At 35.1% G+C, this 21263-nt stretch overlaps 3 protein-coding genes and 2 pseudogenes across 3 annotated transcripts; 3 read left to right on the plus strand and 2 right to left on the minus strand.

Moving 5' to 3' along the window:
* The first annotated feature begins 818 nt into the window (after nucleotides 1-818).
* Nucleotides 819-2737, plus strand: LOC128169914 (uncharacterized). The gene is made up of 2 exons (XM_052835943.1): nucleotides 819-1019; nucleotides 1488-2737. Exons 1-2 carry the CDS (start codon nucleotides 901-903, stop codon nucleotides 2500-2502), a joined length of 1134 nt encoding a protein of 377 aa, XP_052691903.1. The 5' UTR covers nucleotides 819-900; the 3' UTR covers nucleotides 2503-2737.
* A 43-nt stretch (nucleotides 2738-2780) lies between these two features.
* On the minus strand, nucleotides 2781-5916 carry LOC128169913 (uncharacterized; annotated as a pseudogene).
* Nucleotides 5917-12569: 6653 nt separating this feature from the next.
* Nucleotides 12570-14208, minus strand: LOC128169907 (uncharacterized). Its single transcript, XM_052835941.1, has 3 exons — nucleotides 14126-14208; nucleotides 13468-13811; nucleotides 12570-13276 (listed from the first exon to the last, which is right to left on the minus strand). The coding sequence occupies exons 2-3, from the start codon at nucleotides 13735-13737 to the stop codon at nucleotides 12677-12679; spliced, it is 870 nt and encodes a 289-aa protein (XP_052691901.1). The 5' UTR covers nucleotides 13738-13811; nucleotides 14126-14208; the 3' UTR covers nucleotides 12570-12676.
* A 1357-nt stretch (nucleotides 14209-15565) lies between these two features.
* Nucleotides 15566-16944, plus strand: LOC128169921 (uncharacterized; annotated as a pseudogene).
* A 2381-nt stretch (nucleotides 16945-19325) lies between these two features.
* LOC128169916 (uncharacterized protein F54H12.2-like) lies at nucleotides 19326-20642 on the plus strand. The gene has a single exon (XM_052835944.1). It carries the CDS (start codon nucleotides 19326-19328, stop codon nucleotides 20640-20642), a length of 1317 nt encoding a protein of 438 aa, XP_052691904.1.
* Nucleotides 20643-21263: the final 621 nt, after the last annotated feature.

The following is a 21263-nucleotide window of genomic DNA, read 5'->3' on the forward strand; positions in this document are numbered from 1 at the left end:
AAATCGAAAGAGATAGTTGTTAGCCACTTATATAAAAGTCAGAGATACCGATAGAACAGAGTGTTAGTAACGATACAAAAAGACAACCAGAAAACTGTTGGTTTTTTTCCTCAGACGAAAAATGCCACGTTAAGCAGAAAAAAAGTTTGAGATTTTTATACCCCCGTTCCGCAGGAGAGGGGGTATACTGTTTTACCTTTGTGTGTCTGTCTGTCTGTCCGTCCGTAACAAAAATTTCTGTCGCATTTATCTCAGCAACTATTTATCGCAGATGCTTGAAATTACACAGTGTTTGTTAAGGCATGCCATATCGTGGGATATATTTTGGTACCAATCAGGCGTCAACTTCCTGTTAAATGGCGACTTTCTTTATTTTTAGCAAAAATTTTCAAACAAATTTTTGTCAAAGAATTCTCAGCAACTGTTTATCGCAGATACTTGATATTTTTACACAGTATTTGTATAGGCATGCTATATCGTGGGATGTATTTTTGTACCAACTGGACGTCAACTTCCTGTTAAATGAGTACTTTGTTTATTTTAGCCAAAATTTTCAAACAAACTCTCCTCAAAGATTTCTCAGCAGCTATTTATCGCAGATGCTTGACATTTTAACACACTATTTGTTTAAGCATGCTATATTGTGGGATATACTTCTGTACAAATAGGATGCCAGCTTTCTGTTAATTGTCGACTTTGCTTATTTTGCATATTCACATCAGAGCGGGGGTATCACTAGTGAGCATTGGCTCACAGATATCTTGTTTACTTTATAACGATTTAACGACTTAAAAATTCTCTCTTTAGGCCGGTTCGATTTGCACCTCCTAGAAGAGGAAAATGTCATCTTTCAACTTCCGGTTTCTCTTGCTAAATCGAACAGTGATCTTCTGATTCAATATGGCGTCGAAACGATGTTTAGTTAGCGCTGCAGTAATTATAATGACTGAGGATGAAGACTTTGACTTGCCAGATGAAGAATTTTCATTTGTTACACTATTTGCGGCTTGCAGTGATATGTAAGGGACTTAGTAATTTTATATGCTTTTTATTCACACATTATAGCGATTGCTAATGCTTTCATGTGTAGTCTACATTTAAAAAATACAAGGAATAAGATAACATACACAATATTATGAATCACCTTATCTTTATCTGATTTGAATTATAAATAATTCAGGCACGTACATCGTTTTTGAAAGTCGGGGGGGGGGGGGGGGGGGGGCATCGTCATCCAAAAATCTTAAAATCCTAATCCGAGGGGGGGAGGGGGGGTCAAGTTTACCTATAACTTAAATTTCACTGATTTCCCCTGATGCTACATGCCTGTACTTCTATGTCATAAATTTATTAAGGCTTGTCATCATAGCACCTAATGTTAAATTACATTTCTGCTAATTCCTACAAAATTTATTTGAAGATATTCAACAATCAATCAATATGCAAGAATTTATTAAAATTTAATTAATTAATAACTTTGTTTTCAGACAGGAGCAAAGAAAACGATATAAAGTGGAACGCTTTGTGCAAGATGTTGTTTCAAGATATTCCTTAAACACATTCAAGACCTTCTTTCGTGTTTCAAAAACTACATTCGAAGCTATATTGGAAAATATTCAGCATATTCCAGAACTACTACTAAGAGAACCAGCTGCTGGACGACCTCAAATTTCACATGAAAAAGATTTACTGATGATGCTGTGGTACATAGGATCACAAGAAACAATTCGGTCAATTGCAGATCGATTTAATGTATCTGAATCGACATTCCATTCCCACAACAGAAGGTTGTTAGATGTTTTCCAAAAATACTTTCTTCAAAAATTTGTGATTTGGCCAAATGATGTGCAGACTGTAAACAATGAATTTGAGATAAAAAAGAACTTCCCTGGTGTGATTGGAGCAATCGACTCTACACATATACGCATAAAACCCCCTAGTGGACATTCAAATGATTATTTCAATAGGAAAAAATTTCACTCTGTCATTCTTCAAGCAGTGTGCAGAGGAGATAAAAGATTTACAGACATTTTTTGTGGATGGCCAGGACGAGTGCATGATGCTCGTGTTTTTCAAAATTCTCCATTGAGGCAAAGAGGCCCAATTCTTTGTGGTCAGTGCCATTTGTTAGGTGATGGGGCATATCCGTGCAAGCGGTGGCTGATTACTCCATACAGAAATAGAGGAAACCTTACTAGGGATCAAATTAAGTTCAACCAGATTTTATCAAGTACCAGAGTAATCATCGAAAATTCATTCGGCATATTGAAAGGCAGATTTCGGCGTCTCCAATTTGTTGAAATGAATGACATTTCTTATGTTGTCAAGGCTATTATAACAGCTTGCATCCTACATAACATTTGTATCCTGAACCAAGACGAACTTGATGAGCATTTTGACAATGACCCTCAGCAGGTTCCTTTAATTATTCCAATGTTTGAAAATGATGCAGAAGGACAGTTAAAGAGACAATTACTTACACGACAGTTGGCTATCACCTAAAATCTGCATGTATCGGTACTTAAAATTAACCATATATATGTCAAAGAAATCAGTTTGGCAATGAAAATTTGGTATAGAAACGTTGTGTTAGAAATTTTTTCTGAATCATTTTCACACATTGGATTAATTAATGGAACAAACCGAAGTGTATTCATCTTTTAAAATAAAGCAATGCATATCTTATTCATGTAAAAAACTGTTTTATTATATAAAAAACATATAATAAATGTATTATTCAAAACAATCATCTTGATGCTTATAAACATAAATATATTTTTTAAAAACCACCTGAGATCAATATTATGGAAAACAAATCACATATTGGCTTTATTAGCATTTAAAAAATAAAGAATATCGCTTGAATCTCGCATACATATTCACATACAGCGACTGAAAAAGCCCACTAAAGGGCATGTTAAATCACACTTCAACTTCCACAGAGAATTTTTAACAATCATTTAGGGCAATAGAGAGTAAAACATTCTGTCATATACAAGATATCGCTTTGGAACAAAATCAAGAATTTCATGCCCAAAACTGCACCTTACAGCATTTTCATTTAGAACTTTTGCCCACTTTTCATAATCTCCAGAAGGAGTCACACTGATGGCCTTAATACACTTTAGATTTTTCATCAAAACCTGAAAAGTTTCTGGCCTGATCTCTGCAGAGTTACGAATTTGTAAATACTTCAGTGTTCCCCCCATCTCCTTAGATAATGACAACAGACCATCATCACTCAAGTTTGGCAAACTGCTAATGAAGAGTTTCTCCATAGATCTGCACTTAGATAAATTTTTAACAATGTTTTCATTGCAAATATTTTCGTTTTTGGAACCCCTGATATCCAAACATTTCAAATTTTTGAAACTACCCAAAAAATCACAATCTTGCAGAAGTGTTGCATCAATGGTAAGGTTTCAAAAAGTTTCAAAAAGTTTCAAAAATTCTACAGTGAATATATCTTTCATTCCTTCATTGAAAAAATTCAAGTCAGTTATTGAATTCCATACAAGGCCACTCTTAAAAAGACAATTCATGGAACTGCAAACTTTAGATACAGAATGGTACAACTCTGGAATTGGAATGTATGTCAATATTTTGCATATTATTTCTGGAGGCAAGTGGCATAAATATGCATATCCTGTAAAAGAAAATAGTAAACACATCAAATTGTTGCACCCAACGTAGCAGTTCTATAAATTACAGATAATTTTCAAATCTTGAAATGGAAAGTCAGTTACTGGTGAATAACTAAATATCAATTAAAAAATACAACAAGTTTGGAAATACGATACAATACAATATGAAATACCATATTTGAAAACAGCATGATGGAAAAAGACCATATAAAGCAGAAACAAATCAAAACATTACATCAGAATTCATAGACCTACATTTCAATGCTTAACAGAGATTTGAAGACATGAATATTTTAATCTTTCATACTCTTAAAAACTGAGAGGAAACCACTAAATATTTTCATTTTCTCCTCATGCATTTTCTCAATTTTTTTCATATTTTCTTCATTTTTTTTATTTTGATTTTCAACATAATCTTCCAAAAAATGGATAACTTGAGAAGAATTAGATCTGGAAGAAATTTTCCTTTTCTTTTTGGGCTGGGGATCTGTGATACCTGCTGGCTCACCAGAACTTGAGCTTGTGCAGGGCTCATCTTGAGTGAAACTTCCACTATCTGAGCTTGAGGATAAAGATGAAACCACAAACTTTGGATTTATATCATGTCGATCACTGAAGATATCCTGGAATTCCTCTTCATACAGAAATTCTTTCCTTTCATTCCCTGACTTAGCCTGGTCGGTTTGATGCCTCTTGTACGCACTAAGTTGTGTTTTCCATCTGCCTTCAACTTGGGCCACAGTGAACTCAGTTTTAAAACATTTGTTTAACTCTTCTGTGATTTCTAGCCACAGTGCTTTTTTCTTGTGAGTGGGTGATAAGAACTTTTCTTTTCTCTCCTTGTAGGCAGAAATTAAAAAGATAGTTTGTTCGTATGTAAAAATGCCTGATGGTGTAGGCTTCGGTGAATTCTCTGGGGTCTGTGGAACAGTTGGAATGTCTACAAAAATGACAAGAGAAAAATCAGTTAAAAAACTGAAAACAGATTTGTTACAGAGATTCATAATGGGAAATGTTGACACCTTTTCTCCATTTGGAAGTTTAACTCGGACTACCTTGCACAATTTTTCAATGATATACGATCAGGGTATTTTTATCTCTTTTGCAATTCAAAATCCCTGTAGACCTTTAATTTGTACATGTAGCTGTGTATTGAAATCTGACAAGGTAGAGGGGGCATTTAAAGGGAAAATCTTTGGATTTTTCATGCTATTGAATGAACATCATTTGAATCCAAAGGTATTTATAAATAAAATATTAAATAAAATTAAAATTAAAGAATTTTGATATAGAATAATTTTAGAAAATGTGTGGCAAAAATATCTTGAGACAGACTTTAGGATAGTATGCCTTTTTATAAACTTAAGGAGAAATAATGTCTGAAAAAATACCTGGCAATTCTTCACATTCTGCTTCACTATCTTTCTCCATAGCTGCTTGTATGATGAGTTGTTTAGCCAACTGTTTTAAATCAGGATCTGTTATAAAAATATATATTCTATATAACAAATGAATGCAAATTAACTTAATAAAAAAATAAATATTAAATTACTATTTAATTTGTAGAATTAGTTCTAAGTGTGAGAATTGTTTATTAACGTTACATCTATAATAGATCAGGCACCCCCCCCCCCCCCCCACTTTCAAAAACGATGCTACGTGCCTGTAGATACAAGTATTATAGGTATAAGGTATTATAATAAACATGCATGTGTAATGTTTAAAAATGTGTTCACGTTAATTGTATGCTAAAGAATAAAAACCTGATGAGGTAAAGTGCCCAAACAACTCTGGCGATACTTGGACAGATACAAGTTTTCCGTTCCCCAAAGTAACGTTGACATTCGTGAATCTATAAAAAATAAAATCATTAAATCAAATGCATTAACATAGCAATAATTTAAACGATACACGCATTCGCTGTACTTTCCACTCATGCCATAACTTGAAACCCTTTTTATAAACCACGTTAACTGGTTAACTGCTACCTTAAAATACTTTATTAATCTGTTAATTATCTTTTTGACATTACAAATGCATATTTTATACATATTGTTGATAATTTTATCCGATTAACTACTACTAATAATAAACATTTTTGAAAATCTTTCCATAATTTTACTTACCCGCCATCATCCGCCATATTGTTTTCCAGTCTCTTCTGCTCGCGGGATGGAAGAGGCAGAAGATCTACCGGAAGTAGTTTTAGATAAAACGAACACGTTTTCTTAAAGCGGAAGACTCTTCTTCGGTATTTAGAAGAGCAAATCGAACCGGCCTTTTCTCTGTCTGTCTGTTTGTCTGTCTCTCTCTCTCTCTCTCTCTCTCAAAATCAGCTTCACCTCATTTGAAATATACAAAATTGTACTGTTAAGTAGAAATAGCTTAAAGATTATGTAATGTGTTTCTACAAATGCACCAATCACCTCTTAGGCCATATAGGTACATATGTTGTGAAATGAAAACCCAATTAAAAAACATTAGTCGCTGATCGTCTTGACCTAGCGATAGTCTAGTACTCGTTGATATCCCTAATATTATTGTATACAAAGTTTTATGTCGGGAAACATGTAAGGAAAGTCTTTTGTGGCATAGTCTGCAATATTTATTTCAAGAGTGTGTTCAATAATAAAGAACGTAAATTAAAACGATGAAACGATGAAATCAGAATGCTTATTTTTAGGCATTCTGATTTCATCGTTTTAATTATCAAGGGTCCTTCGTGTGGGGTCAACCCAACAAACCACACACTTGGCATAAAAACATTCTATTTTTCCGATTTTTTAGTTCTTTTTATTTTTGAACCCATTGTGCCTTCGTTTCGAGGGAGTATTATTTTTCTCATTGTCATTGGCTTTCCGTTTCAAAGCTTTAGACGACTGAGACGTTTTCATTTCATTTACTTTAACACATTAACAATAATAAGATTGCTTTAAAAACATAAGCGACAATACAAGCAATTGCTGTTAAAATCATAAATATTTTATCATAACAGTCAATACTGAACATAATCAGCTATACATATTGTGGTATTTCAAACTTTGATGGAGCGAAATTGAAATGGGAAGAATACAAAGAGAAATCATAAAACGTATTTTAGACGCTCAATTCGTAAGTATTACTCAAAAATCGCAAAAGTTGGCAGCTCTGTGTGATTTATTAATTCCTAGTTATGTAATCGGGAGTTTCTAAAATGCTACGATTGGTTTTATAATTATGTATATCGTCCGATGAAATATAGCTTTATTTTATTTTTTCTCTGCTGTGGCTTTAAACTAAAGGGTGATGAAGTTCTTCTTTGCTTCATATTTTTTAATTCTAAATATATCTACTCTGTATCAATTTCTCTCAAAGTCATATAATAAAACAATTATTGTTTGTTGTTTCTATCATTTTGGTGATTTGGCTACACGAAAAGTACATCTCCTTCGCCTCGGTAAATATTGTACGTCTCGGGATCTTACATGTGAATCATCGTATTGAGTGACCTATAGCAATTATTGTATATAATTGAGGGAATGTATTCCATTTTGTTTAATATCATTACACTCAGTAATGTAAATATATTGAGTTGTGTTGTAAAAGCACGAGGTGCAGTTCATTTAACGTGGCGTACAAATTACATTTGTGATGCTGATGAACGTTAAATACTGTCTGCTGTTGATATATGTTACACAACCACACTGATGGAGCTTATATAATAAACTAAAAGGTCCATGTCATATAAGCAATATCAAACACCCTCGCAGCTGCACTGTTACGGGTATCGGGTTAATGTTTCTTACAGTTAAATACATGTAGTTATCAATTATATTTTATTATCTTGTAATTTTACTGTTCTAGATTATTTCAATTTCTTTTTAACGACTTTCAATATATTTGAAAAATCATAACTATAATTTCTTTGAGAAAACTGTAGTAGTTCATAACTGCCATATTGACTCTAAACTACATTTTAACCGGTTTTAATATATCCTGGTGATTTTTTTAACATGATGAATAAAATATCAGTGATCATTTATTTTATTTATATTTAAACTACAAATATAATGCATAAAAAGCTTAATATATCATTGCAGAAATTGTATACGTCATTGAATTTTGAAGTAATTTGTCGCGAACCCAGACATTACGGCATTAATAATAGTGCATGTTCTTATTGAATAAAGCATAAGCAACTGTACAGTTCAAGTTGGTATGTTGCAAAAAAAGTTCTCTTTTTGAAAGATTATTCTTGAATGTCACCCCCACATAATCTTTGACTAATGTATGTCTTTCAATGTAAAACAGACCGAAAAAAGCAAATTCTCAAAGTAAATACTGTATATTCATTTTTTGTACATGAGTACATGTACTTAAAGGGGGCATGGCCACAATTTTGGTCATAAATTGTTATTTCTATTTTAATGTTCATAATGCTCCAGTAAGGCATTTTTAATAGGCAGCCAAAATTTGTTGAGTTATAAGCGAGTTATAGAGCTTACAATTCTTCCCTATGTAAACAAATATTGTGTTTACATTTTGAATATTGAAGGAAAATTCCAGTTTTAGACCTAAAATGAATGTGTTAATCGTTAGGAACTGTTTATTTATGCTTAAAATGAATAAAAAGAGAGCCATATCAGCTTGAAAAAGATCTTTACTGGTATATTGAACCTATGTAAACAAAAAACGGACACGAGCCTTGTTTACATGACGAAGAATTGTGAGCCCTGTATCTTGCTTAAGTACCAGTCCATATTAAATTCAGACAAAAGGTGATACATGTAGGTTTTCAGATTATGATGATATTTCAAATACTGGTTTTTATGGTCCAAATATAGTGTATGTAAAATAAAAATTAAATTCATGAAACGTTACTATGGAAATCAGTTAAAGATAGTTCCCTTAGCAACGGAGCTGAATTTGCTCAATGGTTTTGGTATACTATCACCATTTCAGATGTTAAAATTTAATCTTTAAGAATCAATTTGATTAAAAAAAATCTGATATCTTAAAAACATTATATTATATACTATAATCATCACCAAAATAGATTAAATAGATAAAGGAATTTATTTCTACCGTTCCTCAAAAGATAGGTCATTTTCAAATTTGGCTGAATCAGCGTTTTAAGCAGTTTTTAGTCAATTTTAATTTAGTAAAGCAAAAAAAGTCAGATAAATATGCATGGTAAGTATATTCAAAATGAATATATAGGAGATGAAATAATTATATCTACTTTTATTTCCATGGGCTCTTTCTTTTATATGCCCGTTGCTAGGCAACAAAAAATGGTTGTTTTTATACTGAAAATACAAACAAATCCCTTTAAGAACACAAATTTTAGAAGTTTTACTGCATAAATCAGATAAATGTTATGAAAAGATTTTTTTTCCACCAATTATCACAGGGCGAAAAACCATCTTTAAGCAAGTCCTTAAAGGTGGCTTAAAGGTGACTTAAAGGAGCTTAAAGGCTATACAACCTTTAAGCCGCCTTTAAGTCACCTTTAAGCAAGTGCTTATAGGTCCTTAATGTCCAAACTTCTTTAAGCTACCTTTAAGCCACCTTTAAGCCACCTTTAAGCATCTTTAAGTGGCATTTACGCTCTCTTTACGCTGCCTTTACACTGTCTTTAAGTGGCCTTTAAGTCAATATTGATCAAGCTGAACAATAAAAACATATATTAAATGCAAAAGCTCTTTTATAGAGATGGGAGGGGGTCATCCGAGTGATAGTATAATTTCCAAGGAAGGGGGGGGGGGGGGGGGGGTGTTCCAGGCGGTTTTAATCGTCGCTCCATTAAACACAGATCGCTATCATCAGCACCGCTCTGATGGACACAGATTGCCGTTATAAAATTCTTTATAATTTTTGGGGGGTTTCAAAATTATTGTAGGTATGAGCGCAGTCTCTGTATCTTAATATGTGCATAAAACTAATTAAAGTATGTTTGTTTCCTATTATAAATTAATCGGTGAAAAAAATCTCTCTCTCTCTCTCTCTCTCTCTCTCTCTCTCTCTCTCTCTCAGTTCATCCGGTTATTAAACAAAATAAAGATAATGAACCAAAAATGCACGATTTAATTTGTTAATCGGTTTAAGGTTTGTATTTTTTTTCAATTTTCATTTTTTCTAACTCTAGATCTGCTAGATACATGTTAAAGATGAAAAGACTCTCAACTGCCTTTGTTATATCGGGCAGGATATTACTGCTTTGTTTGTATAGACATAGTTTTGTTCGTTTGTGTATATCTAATTAGAGTCTATTGTTTGTCCAACTTAAGAAAACCCCTGGAACTAACACAGAATATACAAGATATACACAGCAGTTGTGTCGTGTGCCCAGGTGCATGTTTGTGTATATCTAATTAAAGTCTATTGTTTGTCCAACTTAAGAAAACCCCTGGAACTAACACAGAATATACAAGATATACACAACAGGTGTGTCGTGTGCCCAGGTGCACGTCTGGGTTTCTAAAGGCGTTGAATCTTAGTATGTACGATTATACGATAAGTCTAGTGAATAAAAGTTAATTTACATTTGTAATTCATTTTCAAAGTATTATTTCCTAGCTCTGGGTTTCAAAGATGTTACGTCTACAAAGTAACGATACATGTATGTAAGAGTAAAATCTTGAGGCTAATTAATTAATGTACCGGTGATCATAAATAGGGGTTGATTATTTAAATATATGTATAAGGGTAAATATGTCAAATATACCCGGCCTGGCACATCATACAATTGTATGTACAAGTCATTTGCAATTGCCACATGCAGTAAATACGTCACCGGTAATTGGTAATTTTGTTTGTTATAGAATTCATGTACATGTACATACAATTACATGTAAATATTTAAACATATTGGAACGGCGCCGCGATCATGAAAACCGGGAAATTGCGGGAAATTGAACAAATACCCTAATAGTATCAATGCATTTAATAAAAGAAATCATTTCATTTTCTTTCTTACATTTTTATAGCTATAAATTAGATGAACGTATATCTACTCGGTTTAAATTTATTAACTAAGAAAGCCTACTATAGTGAACCTAACGGTTTCCATTTAGGTATAATATATTTATATACAAGTTCCGTATTTCATTCTAAATACATGCATGCATGTAATTTATAAATTAGATATAATTGATTGTTACAAACTGAATGGTTTGTCAAAATCTTTTCAAGTAAACACATTCAATACAGTGATTCAATATCCACTGATATATAGGATATAAAAACACTCATATATATGAAAGTTGCCGTGTCGCAGAGGATGTGTGGTGATGCTATTAAACTAAGGGTCCCGGGTTCAATTCTCGCCGTGGCCGGTTTTTTTTTGTTTTTTTTTTTCATTTTTCTTTCTAGAACAAAAACCGTTTTAATACCTTTTCTTTCATAAAGTTAATACATTTTGTTGGAAATTAAGCACAATATTGAATTAAATTTTTTTTAATGGCTTAAAGGTGGCTTAAAGGTAGCTTAAAGGTGGCTTAAAGGTGGCTTAAAGAAGTTTGGACATTAAGGACCTATAAGTTGTCCTTAAAGGTGGCTTAAAGGTGGCTTAAAGATGGTCTTTAATCTGCCTTTAAGCCATCTTTACGCTTTCTTTAAGCCACCTTTAAGCAATACTTATAGCTTAAAGGTAGCTTAAAGGTGGCTTAAAGATCGTCTTTAAGCTACCTTTAAACACCTGTAAGCTATCTTTAAGGAGGACTTAAAGATGGTCATTCATCCTGTGTATTATATTTGTAGGAGAAACAAGGTTTTGTTGTGTCCTTGACCCAAGGTCATGTCGACAAGTTCAAGGTCGCTTAAATAAAAAGTGTCTGATCCATATATTTCTTTTGGAGTAACATGATGATTAGGAATTTCTATATCACACAAAAACTGTTGATGGCCCGAGGTGTGACAAGACCTTGACTCAAGGTCAATTAGATAAGTTCAAGGTCACTTGAAGAAACAGTGCATTATTTGTGTCCAGTGAATAGAAACTGGGGGAGTTTTCACTTCATACACTTTGTCAAAGATTGCAAAAGATCTGAATGTCTGTCATCATCTTGACCCAGGGTCATTTAGGCAAGTTCAAGGTCATTTGTTTTAAACTATGCATAATATTTTTTTTGGGAAATGTATTAATACTATGTCACAATACCTCTAATATCATCTATTCCAATAGGCACAGTATTTTTTTTAATAACCTATGTACATTTTTTGTTTGACATGAATTTAATTATATTATTATACCTGTGATTGAGCTATTTAATCCTATTAAAGAAAATATGAAAAACCAATTAAATTGAGCTTCCATATTTAATTGTTCTTCAGGAGAATTTAAGCAAGTAGGAACTATGAGGATGATATTCATATGAAAATACACGGGGTCCAATATATCAGCATGGTTTTTGGTCAAAGTATCAATTATGTATTAATTTTACATGTACATTGTATTTAAATTACTACCCAGTGGTGTATTGGTCAACCGATGCAATCATTATCAGACAATAATTGTACTTATTATCGTACATAATATCTGAAGATACTGTTCATGTAGATTATTCGTTAAAAATGGAGTTCTGCTCACCCCTTATCCCATTACACACAATCTTGTACATCAATTCAATTGAAATGATACCATGTTATCATAAAACAAGAATGAATTAACAGGGCTGGATGGTTGAGGTCATTGTAAGATATCACTGGTATTCTTAAAGGTAAGAGCTCTTTATAAAGATATAAAAAAAATACTGACGTTCACCAGCTGAAATTTAATGATTTTCTTTAGCTTAGCAAGTCATATCTAAAAATTAAAGGTTACTAAGAGCTGATGAGTAATGTGTTAACCACCCAGCTTTCTTTTAAAATCTACAGATATTGTCACAATAAAAACACTTTGCATAAGTTATATACATTTATGTATCAAACAATGTCAGTCCTTGTCACAAAATGAGTAATGTTTCTATCTCAGTCAATTATGTCCATCCTACTGAAATTCTGCAGCTGTTTCGGCCTTAGCAATGTTCAAAAGAACTGCATCCAAATCATCATCACTGATATCTGTGGAGGATGTTTTTTTTCAATGCAGAAAGTCTTGAAAAAAAAGATGAGATTTGACCAACAGCCAAATATTGGTTTGCACTGAATCTTTTTTCTCCATTTTCATTTTTAGCAACTCTCATGTTTTTAGCGACAAGTGATGGATGTACCTTTGCTCCACTACTCTCTCCTTGCAAGAATATATCACTTAGATATGATTTCAAGTCATCTGAGAATCTAGCACTTTTTCTCTCTTTTTTCAAAGCCCAACCCATATCAGACTGCACACACACTTGCTCAGTGACCCCTTCTCCGGTTTTAGAGTGTTTCAGAGTATCTTCTGATAGTGTACAACATGCATCCATCCATCTCATTTTTATATCATCATATGATGACCTTGCTTGGAGCTTGTAAGTGTGATTGCCGATTAAGCAATGGTTTTGCATCTCACTGTATCTTGTGAAGATCTGGGTACATCCTGCTTCAGGACAATTAAAAGCATGATCATCTGAAGAATCAACAACATCATTGCTCTCTTTGGGGTTTTGAATGTGCCCAACTGATCCAGATTTCAAAACAAAATCAGATATAATTTCTAATTCTGCCAGGTCCTATAATTAAAACATGCAGTGGTTAGTCATGTATTTGAAAGATTTCCTTAATGTTTGAATTGCATTAATTAAAACTGTAAGAGTAGTTGAACTGGTTTGACTTCTAAAGCTTGATGTCATTATAAACATTTCAGTGTACTGTAATAAAACAATATGTGTGCTTAGTGCTGCACATACATTGTTACACTTACATTGTTTTCATGTTCAATAGGCAACTGCTTGCCTATGCCAATATTGAAGGCCCTCCAAGTTGTTAGATGCTTTGGTTCAAACTTGACATTTGAAATCTTGGTTATGCCCTTTATTGGGCACTTAGCTGTAGAAGGAGGAAATCCCTGGAGCTTAACATGTGCTGCTTGACATCCAATTGTTCCTTCATACAGGTCTATGGCAGACTTCATGTTGGCTGCTGTAAGGATGTTATATCCTGATGCGACAACTTTTCTAAACTTCCCTCTCATGTGGGCTATTTTAGCATCACAGTAGGACTTCCCACTTTGGGCCTCACTGTAATCGTAGCGGTCTATGAGCACTCCTGAAATGATATATATATATATATATATATATATATATATATATATATATATATATATATATATAGTATTCATGGTAAAGAAAGTAAACTTTTGACTGCATGATGCCTTGCTTCAATAAAGGTATATCTCTCTCTCTCTCTCTCTCTCTCTCTCTCTCTCTCTCTCTCTCTCTTTCTGCCTGTCTTACTCATAAAATTAATTCATCTACAAAGCATTTACTATACTTAATCCATTTGCTGTGTCTGAGTTATTAGGTTACAAAAGCATATAAATTTTTAATATATGACTTGGAGGATAAATAAAAATTATTTACCAGTGCGCCTACTGATGCATGGTATGACAAGCCATAGATTGCCGCAATGGTAGCACCCGGCATTATCACTCCAAATAAATGCCCTTGTTGTACTGGGAAGTTGCAGTTTCACATGATGAAGTGTGTCTTCCAAAAGAAAGGCAACCGCTAACCAGTCTTGACGCACTCCATCCAACATGTGAGCGAATGTATTATGAGTAGTAAGGGGGACAGAGTGCAGTCACTCTGCAGTCAGGATGACGTCATGGGTTTTCCCCAGGGATGACGTCATGGGTTTTCCCCAGGGATGACGTCATGGTTTTTCCCAGGGGGTAGTCTACAGTCAGGGGGTAGTCTACAGTCAAGGACACTCTACAGTCAGGATGACGTCATGGGTTTACAGGGAGTCTACAGTCAAGGGCGCTCTGCAGTCAAGGGGTAGTCTACAGTCAAGGTGGGACTCTTCAAGGACACTCTACAGTTAGGGGTAGTTTTTAGATAAATACAACGATGATACTGATTTGTTATTAAAAATGGAAACTAAGGAGAAGCAGTACAAATGGAAAATTGTAGCATGGAATGCTTTAAAAAACAGTGACAAGAAAAAATGGACTTTACAAGAGAGTCAATGGTTTGACAAAAAACAGACATGTATGAATGATTTTAAAGAAAAAATGAAAAACGGTTACGATGTTGTAGACAGCTGGGGATCCGAAGAATACCTAATGAAACGTCGAATTATGCCCAGAAGGACTTTTACGATTTAAGTTACACAGAGATGTGTGCGTTAATTTTTCATTGGGCGAGTTGAGGGTATAAAAACGCTAGACAACACAAAAACACAATCAATGTGACAAAAAATGACTGAACAAATGGTCATGATGGAACTTCTAACAAATAACTGTGGAAACGAGTGTAAAGGCATGCTAAAAGATGAGTTGAAAAAAAGAATAAAAATAATTATACCTGGGATTTTTGCGGTCGCGCTCATTATTTCTTTGTGCGTTGTTGTCAGTGTCCTACACCAGAAGAAGAAGAAAGACGACACTTTGATATACCGTGTTTTACGCCCTACATTAAACAGTGCACTTAAAACTTGTTCATTTGTGGATCAGTATCCCCTTTCAAATGAGATTTACGTCAGGATATGTGTCAATGAAACTGTTCAGATTGATATAAGACGGTTTCATAACGGAAAACCTGGAGATGAAGGAATTATCTTGACCAGAGCACAGTGGCAATACCTGAAAGCATCTGTAAATCATATGGATGATTCTATTTTAAAAGCACAGAAAAGTGAGAAATAATAAATCAAGGGATGAAGAATAAGAACAAGACTGTGCACTTTTCAGAAAAGTTAACGGTTATCCCTATTCCCTATGAAGATCGAAAAGGGGGAATGGATGGCCATGGCTTTGGACAGATATCGCTTTAAAAGACAAATAGAAAACGCATCAAATATCATTAGCCCTGTATTGGAGAAACATTTACAAATAATAGCAAGAAATTACACTAAGCTAGATGACAGTCAAAGGCAGCATTCTATTTTAATGTCAGCACCTAGAGTCATGGAGCAGTCTACAGTCAAGGAGGAGTCTACAGTCAAGGAGGAGTCTACAGTCAGGGAGGAGTCTACAGTCAAGGAGGAGTCTACAGTCAATGACGTCATACGATTACACACACCACCACGTGATCTAAATTGGGAGTCTACAGTCAGGGAGGAGTCTACAGTCAAGGAGGAGTCTACAGTCAATGACGTCATACGATTACACACACCAACACGTGATCTAAATTGTATATAAACTTAAATCAATTTGGAAAATTCACCAATTCTCTGAAAGTCTTTGTCGTCAGCAAGATGGAGCAAAAACACAAAGATCTCATCAAAGCAAACTACTCTACATTGGTAAAGAAGATGATGTCTGGTTCAGTAGCAGGACACTTATACGCTTCGCACATAATTACAGATGAAATGAGACAGCAAATAGAAGCCGAAAAGACCAGTTATGACAAAAACAGGAAACTATTAAGCATTATTTTGCGTCGAGGTTCAACGGCTTTTATGGGACTCCGAAAGGCATTACTCAAAGCTAACCAAGGCGACCTATCCAGACTCCTGATGAACACTGATGAAGATTCAAAAACCGAATACGAAAAGAAGTTAGCCATGGCAAGGTCGTTAGTGATCAACATGAAAGACAGGGGTACGTCTGAATCTAAAAAAGACGAGCAGGAGCAAAGATGTAGAATACCATTAGATGACGTAAACGACCTCTTTCTCACTGCCATGCCTTACAAGGGGATACTTTACATACATATCCGACACCTTGCAGAGTCCCACGGCCGACTCATTGCCACAAAGAAGGGTGTTACCTTTCCTTTAGACCGATGGTTGAAGTTTGAAGCTCTTTTGCCAGATATCCAAAGCTACATCGACAATGTCGGACAAGAAAATGACGAAGCAGAGTGGCATGTTGGCGGAGGAGTGTTCGTTTCATTACTACAGTAGACATAAGACATTTCTGGAAACCAGATGACGCTACACAACCGGTTCCAACAAAGAAAGGAGTCACACTAAACAGGAACAAGTTAGCAAGACTTGGGTATGCTGTCGAAGAGATGCATGAGTATGTTCCGGAGTTAAAAGACGTAGAACTCTGCATGCTGAGCGAGTCTCACCAGAATCGGCTTGGAATGCTTAACTGTCCCGAATGTACTCCTTTCGGATACGACCCACAAGAGACTCTATCCTCCTCCATGGAATGCAACTCTGGAGATACTCAAGATCCAATGAACCTGCAGAGTGATTTTGAATGACAACTTTTTAATTGATATTTTACGTTTGGTGGCTAGGATATATATATATCTATACATCTATATATATATATATATATATATATATATATATATATATATATATATATATATATATATATATATATATATATATATATATATATATTATGTATGAAAATATTGTATTCCAACAAAAAGAAAATGATAATCGATCAAACAAGACTTGTGTTTTGCTATATAACTGTGCACTTAGAATCATGTAGATAGTTTGTGTCAAGTATGTCAAACTACACGGATTACTTACGGGAGCTTTATTATACACCCGGTAAACCAGGCGCATTTGCTGGTCCCGAAAAATTGTACCAAGCTGTAAAATCAGAGGGCAAATATAAGATTGGTAGACAAAAAATTAAACAGTTTTTAAATAACGAAGATGCTTACAGCCTGTATAAACCGATTCGAAAGACATTTCCTCGCTCAAATGTGGTTGTTGACACGATTGACTCTATGTGGGATGGTGATTTGGCAGACGTCAGCAATATAGCTTCTCATAACGATGGATACAAATTTCTGCTAGTGTTAATAGACATATTCAGTCGATTTTTATTTATCGTTCCTTTGAAAAATAAACAAAATCAAACGATCATTGAGGGGTTGAAATCAGTTTTTCAAAAAGGAAGAAAACCGCACACATTGAGAACAGATAAGGGTAGCGAATTTAAAAATCGTTGGGTAAAAGCTTTCTTAAAAAAAGAAGCTATTAGTGTTATATACACTCAAAACGAAACTAAAGCAAATTATGCGGAGAGGGTAATACGCACCATGAAAAATTTAATGTATCGCTATTTCATGAAGACAAGAACGTACCGCTATGTGACTGTATTACAAGACCTGGTGAACAGCTATAACAAAAGACCACACAGGTCCTTGGGTAGTAATGCACCCGCTAATGTGAATAAAGATAATGCTGACGAAATCAGACTAGATACATATCTATCGAGACAGAAAAAGACCAAACTAGACAAAAATGTTAAGGTTGAAGAGGACGTAAAAACATCAAACAAAGTATTACGAAAAAGAATAAAACCTGTGTTTAAGTACAAAATCGGAGACAATGTGAGAATATCACAACTCAAACATCCCTTTCAAAGAGATTATCAGCAAAAATAGACAGGAGAATATTTTAAAGTGAGTGTCAGATATAAAAGAGGAGGGATTCCTGTGTACAAAGTAAGAGATTTAGACGATGACGCAATCGAAGGTACCTTCTACGAATCGGAACTTCAGAAAGTCATAAAAACAGGAGATGTATTGTACAGAGTTGAAAAAGTGTTGAAAAGACGGCGTCGGGGGAACATAAAAGAGGCCTTTGTAAAATGGGAAGGATGGCCGCGTAAATTTAACTCGTGGATTCCAGAAAGTTCTTTAGAAAACGCCCAATAAAAACGAGCAAGTTTCATCTATCCTTTTTCATTCAAAATGAGCGTCCGAATGGTATTGACGTCTACCGACTGCTCTGACTATTTTGATAACAAACCAAATTGTTTCCGAGTTCAATTAAATAAGCAGATTCCATTCGAAGGATATTGGTCAGTTGCATTAACAGAATTCTCAACAGAGAGTTGGATTTCTTCAAAGAAGAAGAAATCGGAGTTGTTTGTGTGTTGTGATATCTGTGAGGAAACGATTGTTGGGGGGAAAGACGCCCCTCTTTTGAGACGTGTATGTCTTGGGGAAAACCCAGAAAACATAGCGTTTACTGTACCCTATTACATTCCGGTGAAAATCTGTGAATTACAACAGATCTGTATATATATAACTGACAGAGAAGGGAACTTGGTTTCATTTTTAGATGGACCGGTGACCGAGACACTTCATTTTAAAAAGTTCCCTTACGTTTTATGATGAACAGTCAGACTTACGTTAGCGACCCCAGACTCTGGGAAGCGTTTTACAAAAATATGGCAGAGAAGAAGTTTAATCCTTACAGCTACAAGCCTAAGCAAATAGGAAGAGGAAGAAAACGACATAGATCTTACGTCATTCCTTTGAGGCCACACTCACAATTAGAATCTACCGTGAACTCAACTCACGTGACTCCCATAGCTGCAGTGGAGGAAAGGGCGAAAACTGAACACGCGAATGATATCAAAGAAGGTGTTCCATCCGTCAAGGTACACAGCAAGAGTATAAAAAGGCCCTGTTCTGGATCTTCCGTCATTCCTACAAAGAAGAGGAAGACGGCAGCACGTTCCAATCAAAGACAGAAGAAGAAAACCAAGTCTCGTAAACTAGCTAAGCAGCAAAAATCAATCAAAACAAAGCCGGTTACAAAGAAAAGGCAAATACCTGTCAAGAAAACAAAGTCAGCTCAAGTGAAAAAATTCAAGATTGACGCCTACAAGAGTATCTTTCGGGAATAAATATGGCTTTTTTAAGCGGTGATAACAAAGACATAGCTCAGCCTATGGATTTGTCTCTGTTTGCATCACCTACCAATCAAGTAGCTGTAGAGAAAGTATATTTTACGGAAGCTAGACCAATATCCAGCATAGGTGTATCAGACACACCAATCGAAATTGTAGTTTCGGGTTCGGGTGCAGAATATATAGATTTAAAAAGAAGTAAATTTTACGTAAAAGCACGGATTTTAAAAGCCGACGGAACAGCTTTGGCTGAACAAGAAAAAACGAGTACCGTCAATCTACCTCTGCAAAGTATGTTTTCTCAGATGGACGTCTATTTAAACAACAAACTGGTGTCCTTCAATACAAACAACTATCCATGGAAAGCGTATATCAAGACAATTTTGTTCAGTGGGAAAGACGACTTGAAGTCTCAAAAGCAGTCAGAATTGTTCTATAAAGACGAAGGGAAGATGGACGACGCCAACGCTTACAACGGAGGTAATGCTGGATTGGTGCTACGATACGGTTTTACTGAGCAAAGTAAAACTTTTGAGCTTGAAGGAAACCTGAAGGAAGATATCTTTGATCTAGACAAGTACTTGATAAACGGAGTAGATATTTACATCAAACTATTTAGATCCAGCACCCCGTTTGTAATCATGTCTGCAGAATCTTCAGCAGCTTACAAACTAGAACTGTTGGATGTCGTGTTCAAAGTTGCAAAGGTACGAGTTGATCCTGGCGTTCTGCTGAACCACAGTAAACAAATAGAATCGACGCCTGTAAAGTATACGATATCAAGGAACGAACTAAAAATGAACACGATACCCAAAGGATCGACTGAATTTTACTGGGACAATATTTTCCCACAGGCTGTACCAGACCGTATTGTGGTAGCTCTGGTAGACCAGAAAGCTGTCAATGGTGATTATTCGGCCAACCCATTCAATTTCGAACACATGGGAGTAACAGATGTCGGTATATACGTCAACGGAGAAAGCGTACCTGGTAGACCACTAAAAACAGACTTCTCGGCGGGACAGTATGTGGCAGCTTACACTCGTCTGTTTGAAGCATCGGAAAAATGGAACTCTAATGCTGGACTGGATATCTCCCGAGAAAATTTCGGATCGGGATACTCTTTGTTTGTCTTCACCATCGATCCTTGCGGGTTTGGCGAAGAATATTTAAACCTCATTCGTCGAGGAAATACCAGACTGGAACTGAAATTCAAAGAAGCTACAACTAAAGCTGCCAACGCCCTTGTATTTGCTACGTTTTCTTCCCTGCTTGAGGTGGATAAGTCACGTGACATCAATTATATTCAACCATGAACTCGACGCAGATGTTAAATATTGTGAGAACGGACCCATGCTTAAGACGTTACGTAAAAGGAGTGTTTGCTAGCAACACGCTACCTGCAACTGTGACTCAGTTTCCGAGTGCATTTATCGTGAACACACAACCTTTACCGTTCCCCGGAGAACATTGGGTTGCGTTTATTGTGTTTGACTCGTTTCACGTAGAATTTTTTGACAGTCTTGGAAAATCACCAGCCGATTATAATCCCGATATACAGAACTTTTTCAATAAAAATAAAATGCATTGTACTTTCAAAACAATCCCATTGCAACCCTATTATTCTGATTGGTGTGGGCTTTATGTATTGGTGTATTTAATTGCCAGATTGTGTTTCAAATATTCGTTGAATCGGGTGTATGCTTTGTTTCCTAACATACATGTCAATGATACTTTTGTAAAACAGTTTATGCATGACTATGTGAGATATTAATAAAATGAGTTCAAACTGTACAACGTGTTATCATATAAATATGAGGTTAAACGCCACGTGCTCTCAGTTTAAGAATGGCCAAGGAAAAAGAAACAGTGATCATGAACGACTGATGGAAAACGAAAGCTTTGCTTCCATTTTCTGCCCCTACGACTATTTTGAT

The sequence above is a fragment of the Crassostrea angulata genome, unplaced genomic scaffold, assembly GCF_025612915.1.
Source record: "Crassostrea angulata isolate pt1a10 unplaced genomic scaffold, ASM2561291v2 HiC_scaffold_257, whole genome shotgun sequence".
In the NCBI taxonomy this organism is placed as follows: domain Eukaryota; kingdom Metazoa; phylum Mollusca; class Bivalvia; order Ostreida; family Ostreidae; genus Magallana; species Magallana angulata.